At 42.2% G+C, this 22869-nt stretch overlaps 1 protein-coding gene across 5 annotated transcripts in view; it reads left to right on the top strand.

Moving 5' to 3' along the window:
• DISC1 (DISC1 scaffold protein) overlaps nt 1-22255 on the top strand; it is a 161413-nt gene extending 139158 nt beyond the window's left edge. For all 5 annotated transcript variants that reach the window (XM_082215013.1, XM_082215009.1, XM_082215010.1 and 2 more), the window contains 2 exons: nt 6761-6879; nt 15463-22255. In XM_082215013.1, the coding sequence (XP_082071139.1) occupies nt 6761-6879; nt 15463-15610 (267 nt within the window). In that variant the 3' untranslated portion in view covers nt 15611-22255. The remainder of the gene's footprint in view (nt 1-6760; nt 6880-15462) is intronic.
• Nucleotides 22256-22869: the final 614 nt, after the last annotated feature.

The following is a 22869-nucleotide window of genomic DNA, read 5'->3' as shown; positions in this document are numbered from 1 at the left end:
ATTCACTTCTACTGAATGACATTCTAGAACCTACCCGGCCTGCAGATTCTTACAATTCATGTCAGGTCTCAAATCCGGTAATATAAATTAATCAAAATTGTAATTATTTGGAGAATGTCTTCTCTCCAGCAAGAAGCAAGATGAGCAGCAAGCAAGGGCAGGAAGTGTCCTTAAGATGCTTCACAATGTTAGGCTGGCTGTAGAAAATATATATATATATGTATATATGCTTTCGTAGATTTTCACGGGTACAGGAATGCAGGTTTTGGTGTCTTCGGGTGTCTTCCCGTGTAAGAGTCGGGGTGTCTGTGCGACGTTTCGACGAGGTCTCACTCGTCATCTTCAGGCTGGTGCTTTCGGCTTCTTGTTACTGGAACAGAGCAGAGTCTGGTGTTTGAGTTCCTATAAATACTGTTGAGGGGTGTGGTGTATAGCCTCCAACGTTCTGGGCAGAGAGGAAGTTCCTAGATTAGTGTGCCTTTTCTTCTTTTGTTCCTTAATTACTTGAGGGATATCTTGGGTGATTTCATGAGTGATATTCTGAATACCACTGGGTGGGTCATTAAGTGTAGATTAGTTGCTAAAGCTTTCGTGTCTTGACCTCTTGAGCTTGTGAAGAGTTTTTCTGAGAAGATGGCTGTGCTGCATTTAGTTGTGCTCTGGCTTGGCTTCGTGTATAGGGGCGAGCTGTGGTTTTGTGCCTTGTGCCAGCCAGATCTGTGTAGGGATTGCAGGGGGGTGCAGCATCCGGAGGTGCCACTATAGTTTGGCTACTGGATGGAGTCTGTAATATGTCTGTGGAGAGGGTCTGGGTTTGGGTCTGGTGTGGTTGATTGGTGACGGCGTTCTGTGTGCCTCTGGTTCTGGTGTCGGTTTTTGTGGGGAGGGCTAATTTCCAGATGTCTGGCAGGCGGGACGTGTCGTCACGCTTGTTCATGTTGTGAGGGTGTTTCTCTATCTCGATGGCTTCCATGATTATTCTCTTGTGGTGATGTTCCATGTTAAAGAGCAATTTGGAATCTGCAAAATTAATTTCGTGTCCTGTTTCTTTCATGTGTTGGAAAAGAGAGGAACATGAACAAGCGTGACGACACGTCCCGCCTGCCAGACATCTGGAAATTAGCCCTCCCCACAAAAACCGACACCAGAACCAGAGGCACACAGAACGCCGTCACCAATCAACCACACCAGACCCAAACCCAGACCCTCTCCACAGACATATTACAGACTCCATCCAGTAGCCAAACTATAGTGGCACCTCCGGATGCTGCACCCCCCTGCAATCCCTACACAGATCTGGCTGGCACAAGGCACAAAACCACAGCTCGCCCCTATACACGAAGCCAAGCCAGAGCACAACTAAATGCAGCACAGCCATCTTCTCAGAAAAACTCTTCACAAGCTCAAGAGGTCAAGACACGAAAGCTTTAGCAACTAATCTACACTTAATGACCCACCCAGTGGTATTCAGAATATCACTCATGAAATCACCCAAGATATCCCTCAAGTAATTAAGGAACAAAAGAAGAAAAGGCACACTAATCTAGGAACTTCCTCTCTGCCCAGAACGTTGGAGGCTATACACCACACCCCTCAACAGTATTTATAGGAACTCAAACACCAGACTCTGCTCTGTTCCAGTAACAAGAAGCCGAAAGCACCAGCCTGAAGATGACGAGTGAGACCTCGTCGAAACGTCGCACAGACACCCCGACTCTTACACGGGAAGACACCCGAAGACACCAAAACCTGCATATGTATATATATATATATAAAATCTGGGGGGAATGAACGACTTCCTGTGCCCCACAAATAACCCAGAGATGCATTTTAAATAAAAGCACACATTCTACTCATGTAAAAACACCAGGCAGGCCCCACAAATAACCCAGAGATGCATGTTAAATAAAAGGACACATTTTACTCATGTAAAAACATGCTGATTCCTGGACCGTCTGAGGGCTGGATAGAAAAGGCGATTGGGCTGCATCTGGCCCACAGGCCTTAGGTTGCCTTAGATGCAGCTATAGAAAAAAATTCTCAGGAGATTCTCAGCCCTTTGCACTTCTTAGACTGATAACCAACAGCTCCCACCCACATTACAAAGATTTGCATCTTGGGCTGTTTTCACAATACAAGTAGCAAAATGCAACATTAGAACAGCCCCATGGTTGTGAGACTCACACTGCTTAGTACAAAAGCAGAAAGCCAATAGGATACAGGAGGAGCAGGAAAAGCACAGGAAAAGCAAGGTAGCGGAACCACAGTACTTGAATTAATCTTTTAGAGTGGTAGATATCCTTATATTCGTCTCAAGTTTAGGGACTATTCTCAAATACTGATATTTTTTGTTTTGTTTTGGTGGGCATGCATTTTGCCTCAGCTTTATTGCTGAGGATGGCAGAGGATTTAAAAATCACTTAATTTCCACACCACCTGTTTTCAAATCAGCCTTGTGAAGTCTCTTGCATGGTCACAGCAGGAATCTGACCTGTAGCCTAATATATTAATGGCAGGGCACTTTAATCAGATTCAGCTAAGCTACTCAATAAACCAGCACTTTGAAGTTACAACTTTTTTTATCTTCTTATAGAAAACACCCCCCATGTGTTTTGAATTGCCTGAGCGTTACCCTGTTGTAGCAAAAACAACAGAGTCCACGTTGCACTTTAAAGACTCACATGTTTATTGTGGCATCAGCTCGTGATTTGAACTGTGATTGTTCTACTTGGACGAAGTTTGCCGAGTGGTTATTATTATTTATTTCATGAGATTTATGCAAACAAACCTCAAACCAGTTTACAGAAAGACAATAAAACCAAGCAAAATTTTCAGCCATACTTTAAAACTCACAAAAATTAAAACCATAATACAGATTAAAATTACCACAACTTTCCAAGCATCTGGGTAGGCTTATCTAAACATGAATGTTGCCCAAAAGCAACCTGCTTAATCTCTTTTTTATAAGATATTTATTAAGATTTTTTAAAGTATAACAACAACAAAATATAAACAAAAAAAATTACGAAAATACAAAAAAAAAGTTAAAAATCACACAGATTTTCCATTACTTATTTTCCTTTAGCTTGTTTCCCGGACCTCCTCATACCTCCCTTTTTTGTATTCCACTTCCATCTGTTGAATCAGCAAATCCTTACCCTCTTTAATTATCCTAATCTTTATCTTAAAAATAATAGCATTAAATTTTTACCTATTTATAACCCTTTTTTCATATTCCCTTAAAGCATTACAGCTGGAAACCACTTAATTTCTATCCAACATCATTCTAACATTCATTAATTTTACAATATTTCTGTAGATAATCTTTAAATTTCTTCCAATCTTCTTCCACCGACTCTTCTCCCTGGTCTCAAATTCTGCCAGTCATTTCTGCTAGTTCCACCAACCTGCTTAATCTCAATAGGCAGGTTGGTTTTAGGGAAGATGTTTTTCATCACTTTCATTCATGAATTTGGATGTGCATTTATGAGTTTATGTGCTATAACTGGAAGTTTCCCCAACCAAAATCAGTTCGTTCGTTCAAAGAGAGCCAGTGTGATGTAGCGGTTCAGTGTTGGACTAGGACCTGGGAAACCAGCATTGAAATCCCTGCTTAGCCATGAAACATCATGGGTCAGTCAGTCTCTCAGGTTAACCTACCTGTGAGGATAAAATAGCGAGGAAGAAGAAGAACCACGTGTGCCACCTTGAGCTCCTTGGAGGAATGATGGGATATAAATGCAATAAATAAATAATAAATTTATAAATAAAGCCTGTCATAAATATGTGACCATTTGGATAATCACTCTCCTTATTTCATACTGTGGAGCAAAACTCACTCCCAGTTAAGAAGATGACCCCATTCAAATCTTTAACTTCAAAAAAGAAAAAAAAGAATAGTGAGCATCTAGAATAAAATTGTTTTCTTCAGATAGATGTGCCAGTTGGTAATCAGGACTTTAAGGACTCTTCAGTGCAAAGAAAATAAATAATTTCATGACTGATCTCCCTGCAAGCCTGCCAGATAGTAAATAAAAGTGGGTTTTTTTAATGTTGCTGCCCTGTCTTCTTGTATGCGGGTCACTAAGGTATTTTCTAATAGCTTTCCAATCTTGTAAATTGCTCAGGTGTTTTTTCTCTCCCTAAGATATGCAGGATCCTGCTGGGTATTGAATAACAATCTAACAGCTTGATGGATGACTTGCTCTTCATCCATACAGCCACAAGGACATTTATAGCCAATATATGGCATCGCTTAGTATGGCTGCCTGTGGTTTTAAAAGCTTATGGCATATTGATCCCTGGTGTAAACTTATTATTTTCCACAAAGTTTTGCAACGAAGCATCTGGACAAATGGGATTATTGTAAAGTTGTACAGAATCCATTTGTGGGAATTAGACTGCTGAAAATCTTGCTTGTGTCTATTGATACTTTCAGCAGAATATGAAGATGCCTATCTCTTCCATCTATCTATCTATCATCTATCTATCTATTATTTATTTATAAGAATGTTTAATTCATAGACTGCTTAATGCCTAGGCCACTTCTAAGCGGCTTACAAAGCATTAAAACTAATTGCACAACATTGTTAAACTATGATATAAGTAAAATACACAATAAGTAAAATACACAACAAAACAATCCCATTCAAATATAAAGCACCATGATTAAAATGTGCAGCAAAACAATCCAATTAAAACAGCATAGCAATTGAAATGAGAGACTCAGGTGAAGAGAATGTCTGTGTAAACAGGCACTCTTCAAAATGCCAATACAAATTGGGACCACTCATATTTCAGTAACGCTACCAGTGAAAAATCCCATCCTCACCTCATCACAAATTGATAATCATCAGGTTGTGATGAGACTAACCAGGTTCCATTTGTTGCAGTCCAGCCCTAAAGTCCACATACTGCACATCACAGTACAGTGGTACCTCGGGTTACATAGACTTCAGGTTACAGACTCCACTAACCCAGAAATAGTACCTCGGGTTAAGAACTTTGCTTCAGAGGCCCGAAAAAGACCCAATATGGAGACCGGTTGGTTGAAATATGGGGAAATGTTAGAAAAAATAGGCGAAAATTGGAGATTACAGAGCTATGAAAAAGTAAAGCATAAGGTGCAAGACTGGTTTCATTATGCTCAAATTCAAGAGATTTTTAAATTGGACAAAAAAACAGGATTCCAGGTGGAAAAATCGAAACTAGAGACAGAACTGTTAGAACCAAAGACAAAGGTATTATCGAGAATGTATAACTTGCTGCTTAAATGGAACACCCAGGATGAGACAGTTAAATCCGCCATGATAAAATGGGCTCAAGACATTGGGCAAAACATCATGTTTGAAGACTGGGAAAGGTTATGGACCACCGGTATGAAATTCACGGCATGTAGTGCCCTGAAAGAAAACATTTTGAAAATGATATATAGGTGGTACATGACCCCAGTCAAGCTTGCTAAAATATACCATTTGTCTGATAATAAATGTTGGAAATCTAAGGAGGCGGATGGGACATTCTTTCACCTCTGGTGGACCTGCCCAAGGGTAAAGGCTTTCTGGGAAATGATTTACAATGAGTTAAAAAAGGTATTTAAGTATACCTTTCTTAAGAAACCAGAGGCCTTCCTTCTGGGCATTGTCGGCCAGAAAGTGTTAAAGAAGGATAGAGTATTTTTTATGTATGCAACAACAGCAGCAAGGATACTTATCGCAAAGCACTGGAAGACACAAGATCTGCCCACACTGGAAGAGTGGCACATGCAATTGATGGACTATATGGAACTGGACGAAATGACTGGCAGAATCCGTGATTTGGGAGAAGAAACAACGGAGGAGGACTGGAAAAAATTAAAAGACTATTTACAAAAATATTATAAGTTATATGAATGCCAATAATTTGCATGAACTGGAAAACTAAGCATCAGCAATAAGATTTTGTATATTGGAAATTAAGATATGAACAGGAAAGGACTAAAGTTTGAAATAATATTGTGTTTAGTTTAAAGTAAAAGTAAATTGATAATAAGTATTTTGAACCTAAAAGGGAATTATCTGAAAATATTAATAACACACGAAACAAGCCATTAATTTGCTGACATTTTATTGTAAAGAAAGCAGGGTGAGGGAGACGTGGGGAAGTCCAATAAATTATGGAGAAATGTAATTGAAAGTTGGATTTCTTTGGTTTTCTTTTTGTTTTTTGTTTTTTGTTTTTTCTTTTGTTGTTTGATATGATAACTGGAAACAAAAGCAATAAAAATATATTTAAAAAAAAAAGAACTTTGCTTCAGGATGAGAACAGAAATCGTGCTCCGGCAGCAGCAGGAGACCCCATTAGCTAAAGTGGTGCTTCAGGTTAAGAACAGTTTCAGGTTAAGAACAGACCTCCGGAACAAATTAAGTACTTAACCCGAGGTACCACTGTAGTCTAAATTGGTACCCTGATGGATACATGTTGCTTCCCATCCCACCCATGCTGATTCTTAACTGTGCATTATCAGTAGTCAAGCTGTTTACTTAAAAAATGAATAGTAACAGAAATTAAAGAGAAGGATTACTTTTGTCCTTAGGATAGGCCCCACACTCCTTACTTTATACATGGCTATGGTGGACATGAATTTAAAGTGAAAGGCCAGTTGCTGAGTTTGTTCAGCGTAACAAAATATTGTACCCCGATTTAATATGATCTTCAAGGATGCTAATGTGCAGCCAAAAACGCAAACACTTTCTTGTAATATTTCCCCCCCTTCTTGTAGGAATTTCATGTACTTACAGCAGAACTTGACGACAAATGTGAAAAAATAAGTGAGAAGCTGATGCACCTGGAAGATCAACTTCAAACAGCGCTCTGCGGCTATGATGAAGACCTTGTTCATATCCTTTTTTTGATAGTCTGCCTTTGATGCTCCAGCTAAAGAATTAGCTTTTATCAGCACAGTCCTGAAATTAGCATTGTGTGAATCCTACTTAAGAGAACTAGTTTATAATAGAACTTTGTTCTCTGGAAACCTGAACTAGGAAATAATAATCAGTAATTCAACCATGATGACTTGGACTGACGGGTGATTTATTGGGAACCTTGTGGGATATCCACCAATCTCCTTCCATTCTGGACTAAGGGAGGATGAGTTCCAGGTCAGGCTATGAGACTAGATAATGGAGCTTGAACACAAACAGGTGCTGCAGGTTTGTCCACTGAAAGTGCACCTATGAAAGTCTTTTTGAGGAAATGAGATTAGCTCATGCAGAGCAATGAATCCCAGCAAATCTTGCTCCATATCAATATCTTCTGTCAGCTCTAAGTTCCATCCACTATACCAGAGACATGGGAACCTGTGGCTTTTCAGGTGTTATTGGACTACCACTTGCATCACCTCTACTTGTAGCCAGGTAGTACGTCCCAGAACCTAGAGAGGAAATCCATAAGGAGCAAAATTTGGAAAGTTCTTTGGAACTGGATTCTTCAGAGCCGCAGCTGCAGGGCATAATGTTAGACTTTCAGTCAATCCTTGGACAGAGTGTAGCATCTGCAGGGAGAGGTCCCTTAATTCACACCAGGGAGGGGCTACAAAGATAGCCAATTCCCATTCACTGGTCCTCAAGGGTCAGTAAAGGCAAAGGGACCCCTGACCATTAGGTCCAGTCATGACCGACTCTGGGGTTGCGACGCTCATCTTGCTTTATTGGCCGAGGGAGCCGGCGTACAGCTTCCGGGTCATGTGGCCAGCATGACTAAACCACTTATGGCGAACCAGAGCAGCGCACAGAAAGGCCGTTTACCTTCCCGCCAGTATTTATCTACTTGCACTTTGACGTGCTTTCGAACTGCTAGGTTGGCAGGAGCAGGGACCGAGCAACGGGAGCTCACCCCGTTGCGGGGATTCGAACCTTCGACCTTCTGATCGCCAAGTCCTAGGCTCTGTGGTTTAACCCACAGCACCATGTAGGGAGGAGGGTGCACATGTTAGGTGCCTGCTTTATCAGAATAGGGTCTCGTATTGGCCTTCCTTTGTTGTGGGAAGTTACAAGCCTGGCTAGGTAGGGTGCGGATGCTTCATGCCTCCCGCAGGGTTCGTTCTGTGGGGAGAGGCCAGCTGCTTCGCCACCTGGCTTCTTGGCTCATCTCAAGGACAGCTCCTCTGCTCTTCTCTCACCAGCATCACAAAGGGAGGAAAGCTCTACACTTGAGGGCTTTGAAGCTCCACAGCCACCCCTGCTCTTGACACAGTTTGGTGCACCTTATTTTGTGTATAAAGATATACTAGTATTCTCTTCCTATCTGTCCTATATTTGGGGATAATAGTGGGGCAAGTGCCGGCTGCACCAAGCTTCCCATATCCCCCCCTGCATTTCTTTTAAAAATGTGTATCTTTCCAAGCATCCCCTTCGGTGTTAAATTGCCAACTGCATATTAGGGAACAGTCCAGTGCAGATGCGCCCTCAGAGAATAGTGACAGGACCATTTATCTAGCACTCGCTGAAACTGAGAGGAGTCCTGTCATTGGCTTGATCTAAAATTAGGTCAGACTGAACAGATGTTGTTTTGAGACTTTCCCCCTGTACATACCATGAAAAGTGCATTTGAGCCTCTTCAGTGCAATTTGTGCCAATGGTTAATAGAAAGAAAAAGCAGAATAGAAGCCGAATGTACATTCTTGGTGATGTAACGTTTAATTTCAATTAAGTACTGATTTAAGTAGTGATTTAAGTACTGATATAAGCACCCTCAAACTATTGTTGCATATACTCCAATCTCCAAGCAGCAAGAGTCTCCAGGGTGTCTCCCGGGATTTGGATTTCATGGAATGAAGGTCAATGGAGACTGTGGTTTATTTAGGACATATGGTTCTAAACACACACACACACCATGCATGGAGGCACTCACAGCATTAACACCTCCAGCAGATCTTGCCTCCTCATCACGTTTCCAGGAAAACCCCAAACTCAGCTTTGTGTCCAGCTCAGACTGAGACATGTCTCTGTCTCTAACTTCGAGCATCAGCCAAACTCACACATGCCCCCCTTGGCCTATTATTTTCCATCCTAGAATGATGTGGCATCCAGTCAGGTGACGGAGGTGGAGGAAATGCCTACGCCCCATCCTAAAGAACATCATTTAGTTGTCACTATGGCAACCGAGCTCACTCTATTAGATGCTTTTGGCCAGCTAAGGCCATCACCTTACAAAAAGACTTGCCTGACCGATTCAACAAGTTTCCTCATGGAGTTTAACCTCACAAGAATATGATCATAGGTTTTGAAGGGACTCACAGTTATCATCCAGACAGATCCTTCCTCCAAACCTATGACATATATTAAAACAATCTGTCTTGTAATGTTTGTAATACCCAGTGTTTTTTTCTAGAAAAATAGGTGCTGGTACTCACCATGAGCTGTAAGTGCCACATTAAAAAAACAAAACCCTTGAGTACCTCCTGGGGAAAAAAGTACTGGAATACCACCACAGATGACTTCTGGGGGGGCATAATTATTTGCCACATATTCAGCTGAACATATGGAAGAGCAATGCTGCTGCTGTGACTAACCTCCATGAGTTCAGCCAGGCAAGTACACAGTGCCAGATTACCAAATAGGCAGAGTAGGCACTGGCCTATGGGCCCCAGGCCTTTTAGGGGCCCTGTGACAACAGATCAAAATAATATTGATTTGATCTTGAAGGAAAATTACAAGCAACCTTTTTTACTTCAATGCAAGGTGGGTGTCACCCGCCCCCCCCCCAATATTTTGATTGCCTGGGGGCCTCTACAGGATTTAATTTGGCACTGCATGTACAAATATTTTACATTTTTGGGTCTTTTGATGGCCCACTGCTTTTAGGAACATGGAAACATAGGAAGCTGTCTTATAGTAAGTCAGACCATTGGTCCATTTAGCTCAGTATTTTTGACACTGACCAGCAGCGGCTGCCCAGGGTTTCAAGCAGGGATCTTTTCAAGCCCTACCTGGAGCTGCCTGGGGTTGAACTTGGGACCTTCTGCATGTAAAGCAGATGCTCTACCACTTTGTGATGGTTCCTGATCACATGATAAGAACCATACGTGCCTACAGTTGTGCATGTCCATATTCCGTGAATGGAATTGGCACCTGTGATCCCAGTCTTCCCTCCACTTGCTCCAACAGATGTGTGAAAAACCCAGCGTTCTCCACTTACAAAAGAATTCTGCTAAACCAATTTTAGTGAATTATCATCTACATCCAAAACAGGAGATGCATATCTTGGAAACAAACATATTTTCCCCTTAAAATATCCAGTGAGTACTTACCATGGCACATTGCCCTGCAGTTTAACTGTGTATAGTACAAATAACCCTAGCAAGATGGGCATTTGGTTGTCTTCCAGATGAAATCCCTTGAATGAGGAAACAAATTGTTTAAAAGGCTGCTTATGCCAACTGGCATCTGGTTTAAGCTTGCTGAATCTGCCATGTCTACATAAATGGAAAGGCACAAAGTTAAAAATCACTTCTGCCTTTTTCTTCCACAATTCTTCTGAATGATGTCCACAAATGCATATGCTGCTTAAACTGGAGGCAGACAGAAATATGGGGTTGAATAAACAAAGCAAGAGGAGGAGGCGGAAAAAGTATAATCAGGAAACTGAGCAGGAAAAGATGGCCTTTTTTGTTGCCAATTCGGCTTTGTATTCAAAGCCAGTTTGAAAGGTTCATGACAGACTGCGACATTCAAAAAATAAGGAACCTGCAAACAACTCTACCAAAGCCCTACTTGCCACTTCTCTGTGCCTCTATCCTTTTTTCTCTCCAGTAACGTCTTGTTTTACCCAACATGGGATGCAACATCATTGTGCTGTGCATTTACCCACCCCCTGCTTCCAAACGGTTGGTTGTAAAACCACATGCTACCCTGGAGAGAAAGAAAGACACAGGGAGCAGCAATAACTCTGCCTCTCTTGTAGTGTCTGGTGGATCCTAAAATACCATGGTAAAAACTCCAGCCAGATCCAACAGAATTAAATCCCAGTTTACACAACTGTTTTGAGCCCATGCTGCACAGTTTATTTATTACACTGATACATCCTGCTCTTCCTTTGAGAAACTCGGAGCAGCTTATGCTAGGCCCCCAGGCAGTCTCCGATTCAGGCACCATAATAACATAATGGCATCCTCTTCCCTCAGTCTATTCCTTGGCCAAATGGATTGGATCTGCTACAGTAGGAGCAGCAAGAACCCCATTCAAACATGCAGGGAAAAGACAGGAGGCAACTTGTGTAGGGCAGTCAGGATGGCTGATGACAAAGCTTCCTCATGCTTATTTGTATTATGCAAAGGCTTCCAAGTGGTTTGCATGTTTATTTATTAGATTTTGTACCTGCCCTTCACCATAAGTTCCCGGGACGGGTCATAACAACAATAGAATATGTCGTTATAAAAACAAGTAAAGTAATGTCAATTGTAAAAGAAGTTAAAACGTTCCAAATGGAACAGAAGGGTATTGTCATGTTATGTCCTTTCCTAACACAAGAGGAGGGGACTCAGAGTTCAGCGGATTCATTTCCATGAGCAGGAGTTTCCTGTTTCAGAATGCAACCTGGCCTTGGAAGTTGATCTGCAGAGTTCTGAGAGTGCCATCTGCCACTATTAAACTGTTCATGCACTGACAGATCACATGCACAAGCAGTTAAATGTGTAAAATGAACAGCAAAAATCATGCCTGAAATGGCTCTTAGCAATAGTTCTAGTGTCACCTAAACTAATTCCCAGATATTTTAATTTCTAAATTGCCCATTAAAGTAGACAAACCTTTAACCAAGGGTTAAATGGGTGCCCAGCTGCATGATCTTCCAAAAACCTGCAAGGATAGGTACAAGTACTTTGGGTTGAAAATTGCAGCTGGTATGCTTCTAATGAAAAGAGAGAGAGAGAGAGAGAGAGAGAGAGAGAGAGAGAGAGAGAAGGCTGCTTCTGGGAGATCTAACTTCCTGGTGCTCTCAAAAAGGCGGTTCTGCCAATATTTAAACACACATTGCGGCTTTGATTAATAATTAAACTTCTATTAGAAGAAATAAATCCCAGATGCCATTGTTTTTCATTATACATTTTTATGGCACAGAATACTGGAACCAACCAGCCTGCTAGTAGGGCATAAATAGCACACACAACACAAATGGAGTCAGAAACCAGCACTAATGCTTAGCACTGAATATTTACACAGACCCACAAGGGATTTTTATTTAATATTGTAACTTCTCAAAGCAAATATTAAGCAGGAGGTTTTGCATTTGACGGATGAATGGGAGCACAAGCAGGCAAATTAAAGCTCACTCCTATATCTACTTCCTTGGGAGTATTGAACTCTAAGGGACTTGCATCTAAGTAGACAGGTATAAGATTGGTCAGTTAAAGTAAAACTTGTGTGTATCTCTGCATCTGATGGATTTGTTGAACAAGAAATACCATAGTGAAGCAAACCCACAAAAGAGCCAATGGCTGTTAATCAGTGGCAAGCAAATGAAAACAATCTGAATTGTTAATTGGAAGAACCAAAGGCAAGAGGTGACGCATTGCTGGTGTCTGAGGACTTGATGAGAGGTGTTACTTTACTAACAGGAAAGACTTAGCATTCCCAGTAAAATTAAATGGATTTTTATATTGCAATTTCACAGTCATTTGGGGTCTTAATTAGCAGTTATGGCTTGACAGACAATTTGAGGGCATGTAATAGTTTGAGATATAATGCTATTTTTGCTGCAAGAAAGTGGGTTGGCTATTTGAATTCTGTCTGCATAAAATACACTTTTTCACACCCTGCAAAAATAAGTTTGTGTTAATGGTTTTAATAGTCAGTTTGAAATGCCAGTGGAGACATAAGCAAACCAGCCAGACATCCTGTGGTACAAACCTCCCTTACTCTCCCAGGGATTTCTTCCACACCAACTGGCCTCAGAGTCAGGAGGTACTAACTGATGACCCCTGACTCTGGTGCCAGTTTTTGCAGGGTGTGAAAAGGAGTATTTCATAAAACAGTACATTTGTTACTGTGGCTGATATTTCTTGCACATGATTATATGTAACACTCTGGCCCAGATGAGACAGTTTATCTAAAAAAATTTTCTTTAGTGACAGTGTGAATCATGAGACCTATATACAGTGGGAGGGGTGTTTCTCTCTTCTGAAACATGAACTACACTCTGAGTATTTTCTTTTCTTTCATGTTTGATGCAGTTAAATCAAACAGAGGGGATATGAAGGTTTTATGGTCATATTTGCAGGGGTTGGACTAGATGGCCTTTGGGCATCCCTTCCAACTCCACAATTTTATGATTCTATGGTTTTATGGGTTTTTTGTGGGGGGAGGATGTAATCCTGGTGTGTATTTTGCTCTAAGGAGCTTAGTTTGGTCAGATCCGAGTATAAATTTCCAGAGTTAATGCAAAATACATTACTTCTGGGAAATGAACCTCCATAGAGGACTATGAAAATTTGTTATCCGGGCTTTTTAGACTCGTCTACCCACGTACTGTCTGAAACCAAAGCAGGCCATTGGTTGTCAGATGTGAAATATATTGGCGTTGTTTTCGGCTTTCCCACTCCACTATAACTAAACTTAAGGAGGTAACCCCATGTTCACAGCTGCTGCCCCCAGGTGCAAGTTGTGTCGCAGCCGAGGAGGGTGGGTGGCAGCACTGGCACCCATTCACCTGCTCTCTTCCCCAGGGGCAGGTCTGACCTGGGGGGGGGGGGGCGAGCTGCGCCAGGCACAAGCACTGCAGCCAAGGTGCAACTCCTGACACAGAGCCAGGCTCCAATGAAGGAACCTGTTGTGGGGGTGCCTGTTTACACCCCATCTCAAAATTGCATCTGGGGCCATGGCACCCACAACACCCCCCCACACACACTATGCCTCTAGCAATGCCTGTATCTCTGAGGTGTAATGAAGGAAGGGTGGGCAGGTGGAAAAGAGCACTGGCAACTTTTAACAGTGGTCCACCCTGTTTACTTATCCTTGGTACATGGTTTTAGCACAAAAGGTATTTGTTCAGCATCTTCTCTGGGTCTTGCCTTTAGACTGAAAAAGACGGTGTAAAAATGTGAGCAGAAATTGATCTTATCCTTTTACACTAACATTAGTTCCCCATAAAGTAAAAAAGAAGAAGAGAGAGTCAAACATCATAGTGAATGTATGTAAATTACAGAAAAAGATGAAATCTTGAGGAAGCTTTGAAAGAATCAGAAGCTGCCAAAAGGCTTTTCAAATTGGTATGTGTGACAGTCTGGCATTGAAGGTATTTGCATAACTTTCCCATGATCCCCTTTAGTTACTCCCCTCACCCCCAAAGAAAAACGATTTTTTATTTATCCACTTCATAACCTAAGGATGTATTTTCATCTTGACATTGTTCTTGGGTATGGCAGCATTTCCTAATAGATCATGAGCCCCCGAAAACATAAAAAGCGAGGAAGCACATCAGTGTCAGCTTGTACTTTGCCCTCTCCCTGTGTAGGGAGTTTTTAAACATTTGGCTCTGAACCAAGACACTTTAATGTTCTGTGAAGTGTGGTTTCATAATATATTATCATTATCTTCCATGTTTGAAATGTAAAATAGCTCTTACTTGATTGTTCCCTTGCTGAACTAATTAGGTTAGTTTTTAGGTCCTGTTTCCATTGTGTTCCAGAATGAAAGGCTGTGGCATTAAATAGGAGTCATTTTGTGCATTTTGTATAAGGCTGACCCAGCTGCAGAGTTGGGGCTGTAGAGGAAGTAATTCCAGGCCTGGCTTTACGGTAAGGCTGCAAGGCTCAGCTCCCTTAAGCTCTGTTGAGAGTAGTTCACTTTCAAGTAAAGTCATCTAGGACCAGAGCGGAAACTTGTGTTCTGTTTTTTATTCCTCGGTCATGGGGTGGTTTTTCACTTTATGGAGGATGCTGTGTATGAGAGAGGGAGAGGATGCATTTCAGACTCTGATAGATGTGAGGGCAGTGTGAATGTGAACTTGGGGAGGGAATCTGTTCTCATGTTAGTGAGAATTGCCATCAGTGACCTGAAGGTTTGGCACAGAGACAAAAAAAAAGCGCTCTCTATGTTCATTTATATTCCTGTCAAGCTGAGATCTAAGATTATTCCCTCTGAATAGTGATTGTGGTATTCTCTTTGTGAAACACATGGGGATTTACAACAGCCACTCACGCTTACATATGTGCGTGCGCACACAAATTGCTGCTCACTTCATACCCCTCAAGCAAAAAATGCTGTTTGTTGCCCACAGGCCCAAAAAGACAGGATGAGGAGGGGGGCATAAGCAAGTGTGAAATATGTATTAATATTTAATCCAAGCAATTTGGATGAACTTGACGCTGCAATTAGCTAGCAATGCCCATCTGTTGTGCACAGCACAACAACAACTTATTAAATAACTCAGAGAGAGGAAAGGAGCTGCCAATTACCTTTCAATTTATTCCTTAATAAAGCATATACAGTCTCTACAGAGAGAGATCCAGATGGTGAAGGAAACTCTCCAGGCCATGTTGGTGCAGCTCCAGCCCGCTAAGAAGGCAGAGGAAGATGCTGCTGTCGACTTCCTTGGTGGCAGCTGGTGTCCGGGAAAGGAAGGCTTAGAGGAATAATGAGCAGGAAGACTCGGCGGGGTGGGCAGGGGGAGAGAGCTTCATTCAAATGGGTTGCTTTCAAGAGCTGAATACTGTCTTAGGAGGCCTCAAGGATTCTTCCCATCTCTGCGTAACTAATAACAACTAAATCAATTATTGGATATGGGGAGGGGGAGACCCTGAAAGACTTGCCTAACAAGTATTGTAACTTGCATGTTCACTGGGTCAGATCTGGAAACAGTTTTTGAAGCCTTGTGTCCCATGCACTCTTTGATGTGACAGTTCCAAACTGATGTGTCTGAACAGATGCACCAAGGGTGAGACTTATGCAGCAAAGCTGTAGCAATCTGCTTGTGCACTCCTTTCTAGTTTTGCCCATGCCTGACAATGTAATGTGGAGATCTGCGCATTCAGAAGTCACAAGTGCCTGTTTTAAAGAGCAGTGGCTGTTGCAAGTGGCTAGCCTTAATTTCGTTGCCAGTGATACAACATGTTGCTGTTCAGTGATGGCCTTTTTGTTCAGAGGTGGGGAAGCTATTGCTAGCCGTAGTTGGACTCCGATTCCCATCAGCCCTAGGCAGCATGGCCAGTGATCCCGGATGGCATGATTAAGGTTCGACAACATCTGGAGGACTGCAGGTTCCTGCCCTGCCCCCAGTTTAGGGACAGGGTTGCATGGGGGAGGGGTGCACTCCAGTATGTGAAAGCAGGAATACCAAACCCAGCAAATGAAAAATGTCAGATACCCTAAACTCCTCAAAACAATGTACACAAAGAGGGATGGCTTTTGCCACACATGCATCCAGTTTGGTGTCTGGGACACTTGCACAACCACTCAACCAGGGACCACTTATGACCATAGTAGTTTAAAGGAGAGTGATGGGTATCACTACATTTCCAAGCAATACAACACTGCAGCTGCTGGGATGCAGTGCAGATGCGATTGCACATTACTGGATTTGCTATGTAGCAGGACATTAATGTTTCTACCACACAAGAGCCACATCCACACCATGCATTTCAAGTGATATTCTACCACATTTTTGTCCTTCCAGGGAGCTCCTGGAATTGTAGCTCTGTGGGGAGAACAAGGGTCCCCTAACAACTCTCAGCACCCTTAGCAAACTACAGTTCCCAGGAATATTTTGACTCTCAAAAGTGGCATAATAGTGCTTTAAATGTATAACGTGGCCCTTACAGCATTATCTGGAACAGCCCTGAAGAACTGGTGTACTTTGTTCCATGCAATTTGTAAAACATCCCCCCTTCTCCCAAATTACATTTGCGGGGGGGGGGGGGGCACTAAGTTGGAGTTTAAACTAATAGCAAAATTTTGCTAAATGAAATGAGGGCTGCATATACCCATTGGCATTCCATATAATAGTGATAATTGAAATCAAAGGATGTCATAATAGCTTTTCCAACTATATTCATTTAGTGTTACAAAGTGAGAAGAAATTCTTGTTAATTCTAAAGAGGAAAATTATTTAAAGCAATAACCAATGGTTTCTTGTTTTTTTAAAAAAAGCAAACTGATGGTGCTTAGTGTAATTAAAATCTAGATAGATGCTTCACTGTTTTTATATAAAGACTTAAAAAATATTCTTCTGAAGCTTTCTGCAAATTGTATGTTGAACTGGGTGTATTTCTAACCATATATATCAACTCAGAATGTACTTACCTGCAAACTCTCGTTTATTTCAGGATAAAAGGAAAGTGGGATCAAAGTGGTATTAAAAACAGAACCATAGGAACAATGAGCAGGAAGTGTCCAAAATGCTGTCTAGCTCTTTAAAGACAGATTCCCTTTCTTGAAGGGTAAGGAAGTATTTGCCAAGGGCTGGCAAACCTTGGTCATCTCCTGTGTCATTGTCAATCACTCTACAGGGTGGCACCTGCAAAGACAGTTCTGAAATTTCAGTGTCAGCATGTAGATAAGATATCAGTATGTGGCAGCATGGCTTCTCTGGTTCCAGCCTCAGGGAACCATATTACACCAACACCACAAAACTCCAGCAGTTGTCTGTTGCTGGCAAAGTTCAAGCTTCTGTTTTTCCTCCTCTTACATAGACAGAGTTTGGGATATTTCAGGGAGCACTTTCTCTCCTATGTGACTTCCAGAGAGCTGAAATCTACAAATGGCAATTTACTTTGGGTATCAATGCTACTACAACAATATTGACTTGCAGCATGTTCCTTTGGTGTGTGTGAATGATTTCATTAGGTCAACTCATTTGCCTGGGCAAGTTGGGTGGGTAGCTTCTCCCCATAATGGAAGGACGTTGTTTGTCTTCATCTATGTCATAACATAGTCTCATTTGCTTGGCTGCACTATGTGATCTCTGATTGGCTGTGGTCATATGTTAAAGATCCGTCCAAATTAGAGAGAGAGAGTGCGCAACAGTTCAGGTAAGCAATGGGTGCACATAGGTGTGAAAAAAGTGCAAAAGCATGAAAGGTGAGGTAGTGTTTTTTTTAAGGATCTATCCACACAACCATCCCACTCAAGGCAACTTGAAGAGCACCAAAAATCATCACAATGCTAGTTTCAGCTCCTAGATTCTAAATTATTTCTTAAATGAACATCTTACAGATATTTGGCCATCATGCTTATATGCATTGCTCTATTGTGCCCTAGAGGACAGAAAATTGGGCTTTATATTTTAAAATAATTATATATTTTAAACTCTGCTGTAAGGCAGGATAGTTCACTCACAAGCCCCTCAACCTATACAATCAACCTATACAATTCAGGCACAGCCCTGGAACATCAGATTGAAGTGCTTGTGGGGTGGAGCTCTGGAATTTAGGGAGGGGGAGCCAAACTACATGGAAAGGCAAGGTTTACGATGGTAAATTTAAACTCTGGCAGCAAGCCACCAGATTCAAAGAAGCTTGTACAGGAATCCCAGGCAAGCTCAGTTGCGTGTCAAGGCCCCCAAGCCACCCAGGAGAATAAAGACACAAGGACACAGAATTTAGGTTAATGTTAATGGGCAAAATTTAGACCACAACTTTATTGGTTACAGAATGTGAGCGGTATTGGCTTAGGCATTGGCATCAACAGACTATATCTGATTTCTGCCTGCCTTCCAGGAAGTCTGGTAAGGGTAAACCACCAGTAGGGGGAGCCCCGCCGATGGGGATCAACTCGAGCACCCCTGGGTTCCCAAAGGGGTCGTGGCATGGCCCTAGCCCCTCCCTGGGCTTCAGACGAGATTCACATCCCCAGATTCCTTTAATGGAATACCCTTGAGCACGGAGGGGCAGGTGATGGCCGCACCTCCCCCCCCCACTTCACTATTCCAATGCCTAACCGCCTAACCTTACAAAGTTGTGACAATTGCTATGAGGTAGGCAAAAACCAAGTGGCTGGTGCCAATTTGCCAAGTGGGAAAATTCCTACCAGGTCTCTCAACGGTGACCAAAGTCCATAGCAAGGCCAATGATGCAACCTGAAAAAAGGGTGGGAGGGTGGGAGATCCGGAGCGCAAGGCTGAAAGGGAAGCCTCTCTGAGTTGCACCACGGCTTAAATTGGCCTTGGCCACGCCCCAAAGCAACCTGATTGACCGCCTGGCAACCTGACGTGTCCAGGGTCTCCCCCAGCGGGATGCAGGACACTGTCCCACCCCCACGCTGAGGTGGGAGGCTAGTTGGCCTGACCGCAACCCGGCCCCACCCAGAAGTGGAGCCTATTTCCACTGAATGGAGATTGTATAAAACCAGTGCTAGGTGGAACATCCTCCTGAGCCTTGGAATTCCTTTCCACAATCAGATCTTTTAGATGTGCTTTCAGTGGTGGTGTAGTTTGAAAAATGGACTGTTAGTTGGAAACATTCCTACATGTATATGTCACGCCTAATGAGATCACAATTAATCTCTGGATTTTAATGCATGTGGAAAACTTCCAAAAATTGAGTTTTAAAATCTGCTCAGCCAATCTTTAAATCATTAGCTGAAACACATTATTTATAGTGGTAATGTATAATTTATTTTAAATCGCTACTCCTTTGCATTGTATTATTTTATTTTATTCATTGTGGGGGGATCACTTATATTTATGACACAGTCTTTTACTAGCTTCACAAATATGAGACACATGTTCCTGCAGCATTAACTGCTGTGCTGCAAGTCACAGAGGTGACAAAGGTTTGTTGCTGTCACCTCTCTTTATCTGTAGCTTAAATCTGGCACTGAATTTTCTACCTCAAAAGCATCGATTGGGAATTGATGCCAGGAAGCTGTGTTGTCGGAGAGTTACTTTTCTACCTAGGGATGTCAAATCATAAGGGTAAAGCTCAAGTGGTTTATGTAGTCATCTGTTCCTCTGGGTGGAATTAAAGCCCTGTAAGGCAAACGTGACTGGCTTTTATCTCTGCCAAATATATGTTACGGCCGAAAATCTTGGCTTGGAGCCTCGTATGGGCTCTGTCTCTAGCCGTCTATCCTCTTTACTTCTCACTCCTAAGCTTCTAGCAAGTGTTCCTTCTAAAGCCTCTTTATGCTGCTGCTTTCTTCCCTTTCTTTCATTACTCTCCACATTTCAGTTCCCTTATCCTGCTTCCATTGGGTTGGATCCAGACTTACAGCACAATCCTATCCTTTTCTACTCAGAAGTAGGTCCCATTGAATTCAACAGGGTTTACTTCTAGGTAAGTTCATTTAGGATAGCAACCTTAGCTATGATTACAGCAGATTTAACCTCAGTTTATTGCTCCACAATATATTCTGAGCATGAGGCATCCAGATACAAAACCAGCTGGTTCTGACCCAACTGATCCTGTATGGACTGAAGTCGGTGCAGCAACCCACAAGAAAATGAAGTCTCTATTAGTAAGATGTATTTGGTAACATTCAACACCACCACCCTAAAGTGCAGGCAGTGCTGTGATGAACATCTGCTGAGTAAATTCTGCTTAAACTAGGATGCAGTTGCCCAGGCATTCAGCATCCTTATCCTCAGAGCACTGTTAGCACACTGACAGACAACCTTTCCACTTTATATTCCACTTTCCCCATTGGTGTGGACTAAATCTGGCTTTAATATGTTGTAACACTGAGCCACATTGACAAAGGTAGATTGCAGCGTGCTAGGAGGGTCTTACATTGCACAGGCTGGATTGTCCTGTTCTATTTTTTAAAACCCACTGTTGAGTTCATTATTTATGATTACAACCCAAAGCCAAACTAGGGTACAACCAGTTCCTACACACACATACTCAGAAGAGAGTTATTCTGAGTTCAACAGAATTTACTTTCGATAGGATTGCAATCCTAATCTTTCTTTTTCTGCCTGTGCATTGGGTAAAGTCCAGTCCACAGAAAAGCTCTCTCTCTCTCTCTGTGTGTGTGTGTGAAGCTGAATGGTGAAAGATTCAGGACAGACAAAACGAAGCATTTCTTCACACAGCATAGAGCCGAACTTTGGAATTTGCTATCACAAGATGTGATGGCCACCAACTTGGATGGCTTTAAAGAGGACGAGACAAAATTAATGGAGGAAAGGGCCTTCAATGATGGCTGTTTACTATCTTCAGTATCAGAGATGGCATGCCCCTGAATATCAGTGGCTGGGGATCACAGGTGGACGAATAGTAGTGTGCTCATGTCTTGCTAGAATAGAGAGCCTTCAGTCTGATCCATCAGGGCTCTTTTGGGGGTCAAGAGTGAGTGAATGTCAGCTTACTACCTTGAAGGCCAAGTACCAAAGTAAACGTGATGCAGGAGGCACATGGATGAATCTCCTGGTACTTGGCCTTTAAGGTAGTGAAACATAGCCACAGGAGCCACAGCCTTAGTCCAAATTGTTCCTCTGGTGCTGCTGTTAGTCATGGAGGGAAAACATACACAATATGAGTGTGTAATGAGAGTAGAGGGCCAGGCCTCTACAGCTACGATTAGAGAGAGTAATAGAACTGTAGAGTTGGAAGGGACCCTGAGGGACATCTAGTCCAACCTCCTGCAGTTGGACTAGACCTCAACTGAACTTGGCCTGGACCTCAACTGAAGCATCCATGACACCCAACCTCTGCTTAAAAACCTCCTATGAAGGAGAGTCCACCACCTCCCAAGGCAGTCTGTTCCACTGCCGAACACCTTTTAGCATCAGAAAGTTCTTTCTGATGTTTAGTTGGAATCTCCTTTCTTGTAACTTGAATCCATTGGTTCGAGCCCTACCCTCTGGTTACCAATGGCCACATTCTGCTGGAGTCCCTACAAGCTCACTCTCCACAGAGAGACCACAGGACAATGCCATATGGATGGCCACTGAAGCAGCTTTTGAAAAAATGTATGTGCCCCTAAGAACAGTGCAAGGAGTTCTTTCCAAGCAGCTCCTCTCATATTGTAAGCATCCTGAACTCAGGGATGCTAAGAACTGGTGATCAGGCAGATGGCTAGGATAAACTCATGGGGGCGGGGTAGAGATAGTTGCATTCCTATGTATTATTTCCATGTGAAATGTATTAAATCACTAGTCTGATTTATAGAAGGTAAAGCTAATATCAGTTGATGCATTATTCCTATTTAATGCTATCTTTTCCCAAGTTAATAATTTATGCAGTTGACATCTCTTTATCATTCCTTTTGCCTTCCTCTTTACCACAAGGCATTAACAGCTAAAGAAGAAGTTCTCTTATAATAAAACTATTTTCCAACAAAAATCACTTTCCGTTGTTTTTCTTATACAGTACCCTGTACACTCTATACTTTGCTAAAGGTAAAACTGCTGTTTTAAGTGATATAAAACTGCTGTTTTAAGTGATATAATCCTTTCCATAATTATGTATTATGATGTGAAAAACCAGTCAGCAAGTATTTTCAGGGAAAGATAGGTGCCGGTTTAGATCAAGGACATGCAAAAGGTGGGTCATGGTTTGCAACACATCAGCAAAGGCTCTTCTGATTTCCAATTGTTTATCAATAGCAACAACAAAATGACCTTTCCCACCTGAATTAGGTTGCTGAAATGAAGAAATCTAAGAGGTCCTTTTGTGTGGAAGGAGTTATACTGAAAACAAATTCCTAGGCTGTTCTCAGAGGCAACCCGTTGTTCAATTCTGAGTGCATGTCTTCAGCAGCTGGTTCTGGCTGGTGTATCTTAGGGTTCTGGCAAAAACAGCAAATCAGATCTGACAAGCCTGAAGTCAGCCCACCCCTGGTAGAGGAATGAAGAGGTACACCCTCCTCCCATTTCAAAGCATTGCTTGCCTTACATCAGATGTTTGTTATTTAGGAAAAGTATGCCCTGTGGAACTATTTCTATTGGCCTAATGGA

The sequence above is a fragment of the Podarcis vaucheri genome (genome assembly GCF_965113315.1).
Source record: "Podarcis vaucheri genome assembly, chromosome: 3".
Taxonomy (NCBI): domain Eukaryota; kingdom Metazoa; phylum Chordata; class Lepidosauria; order Squamata; family Lacertidae; genus Podarcis; species Podarcis vaucheri.
The sequence above is the reverse complement of the archived record's forward strand: the minus strand, read 5'-3'. Positions and strand labels throughout refer to the sequence as shown.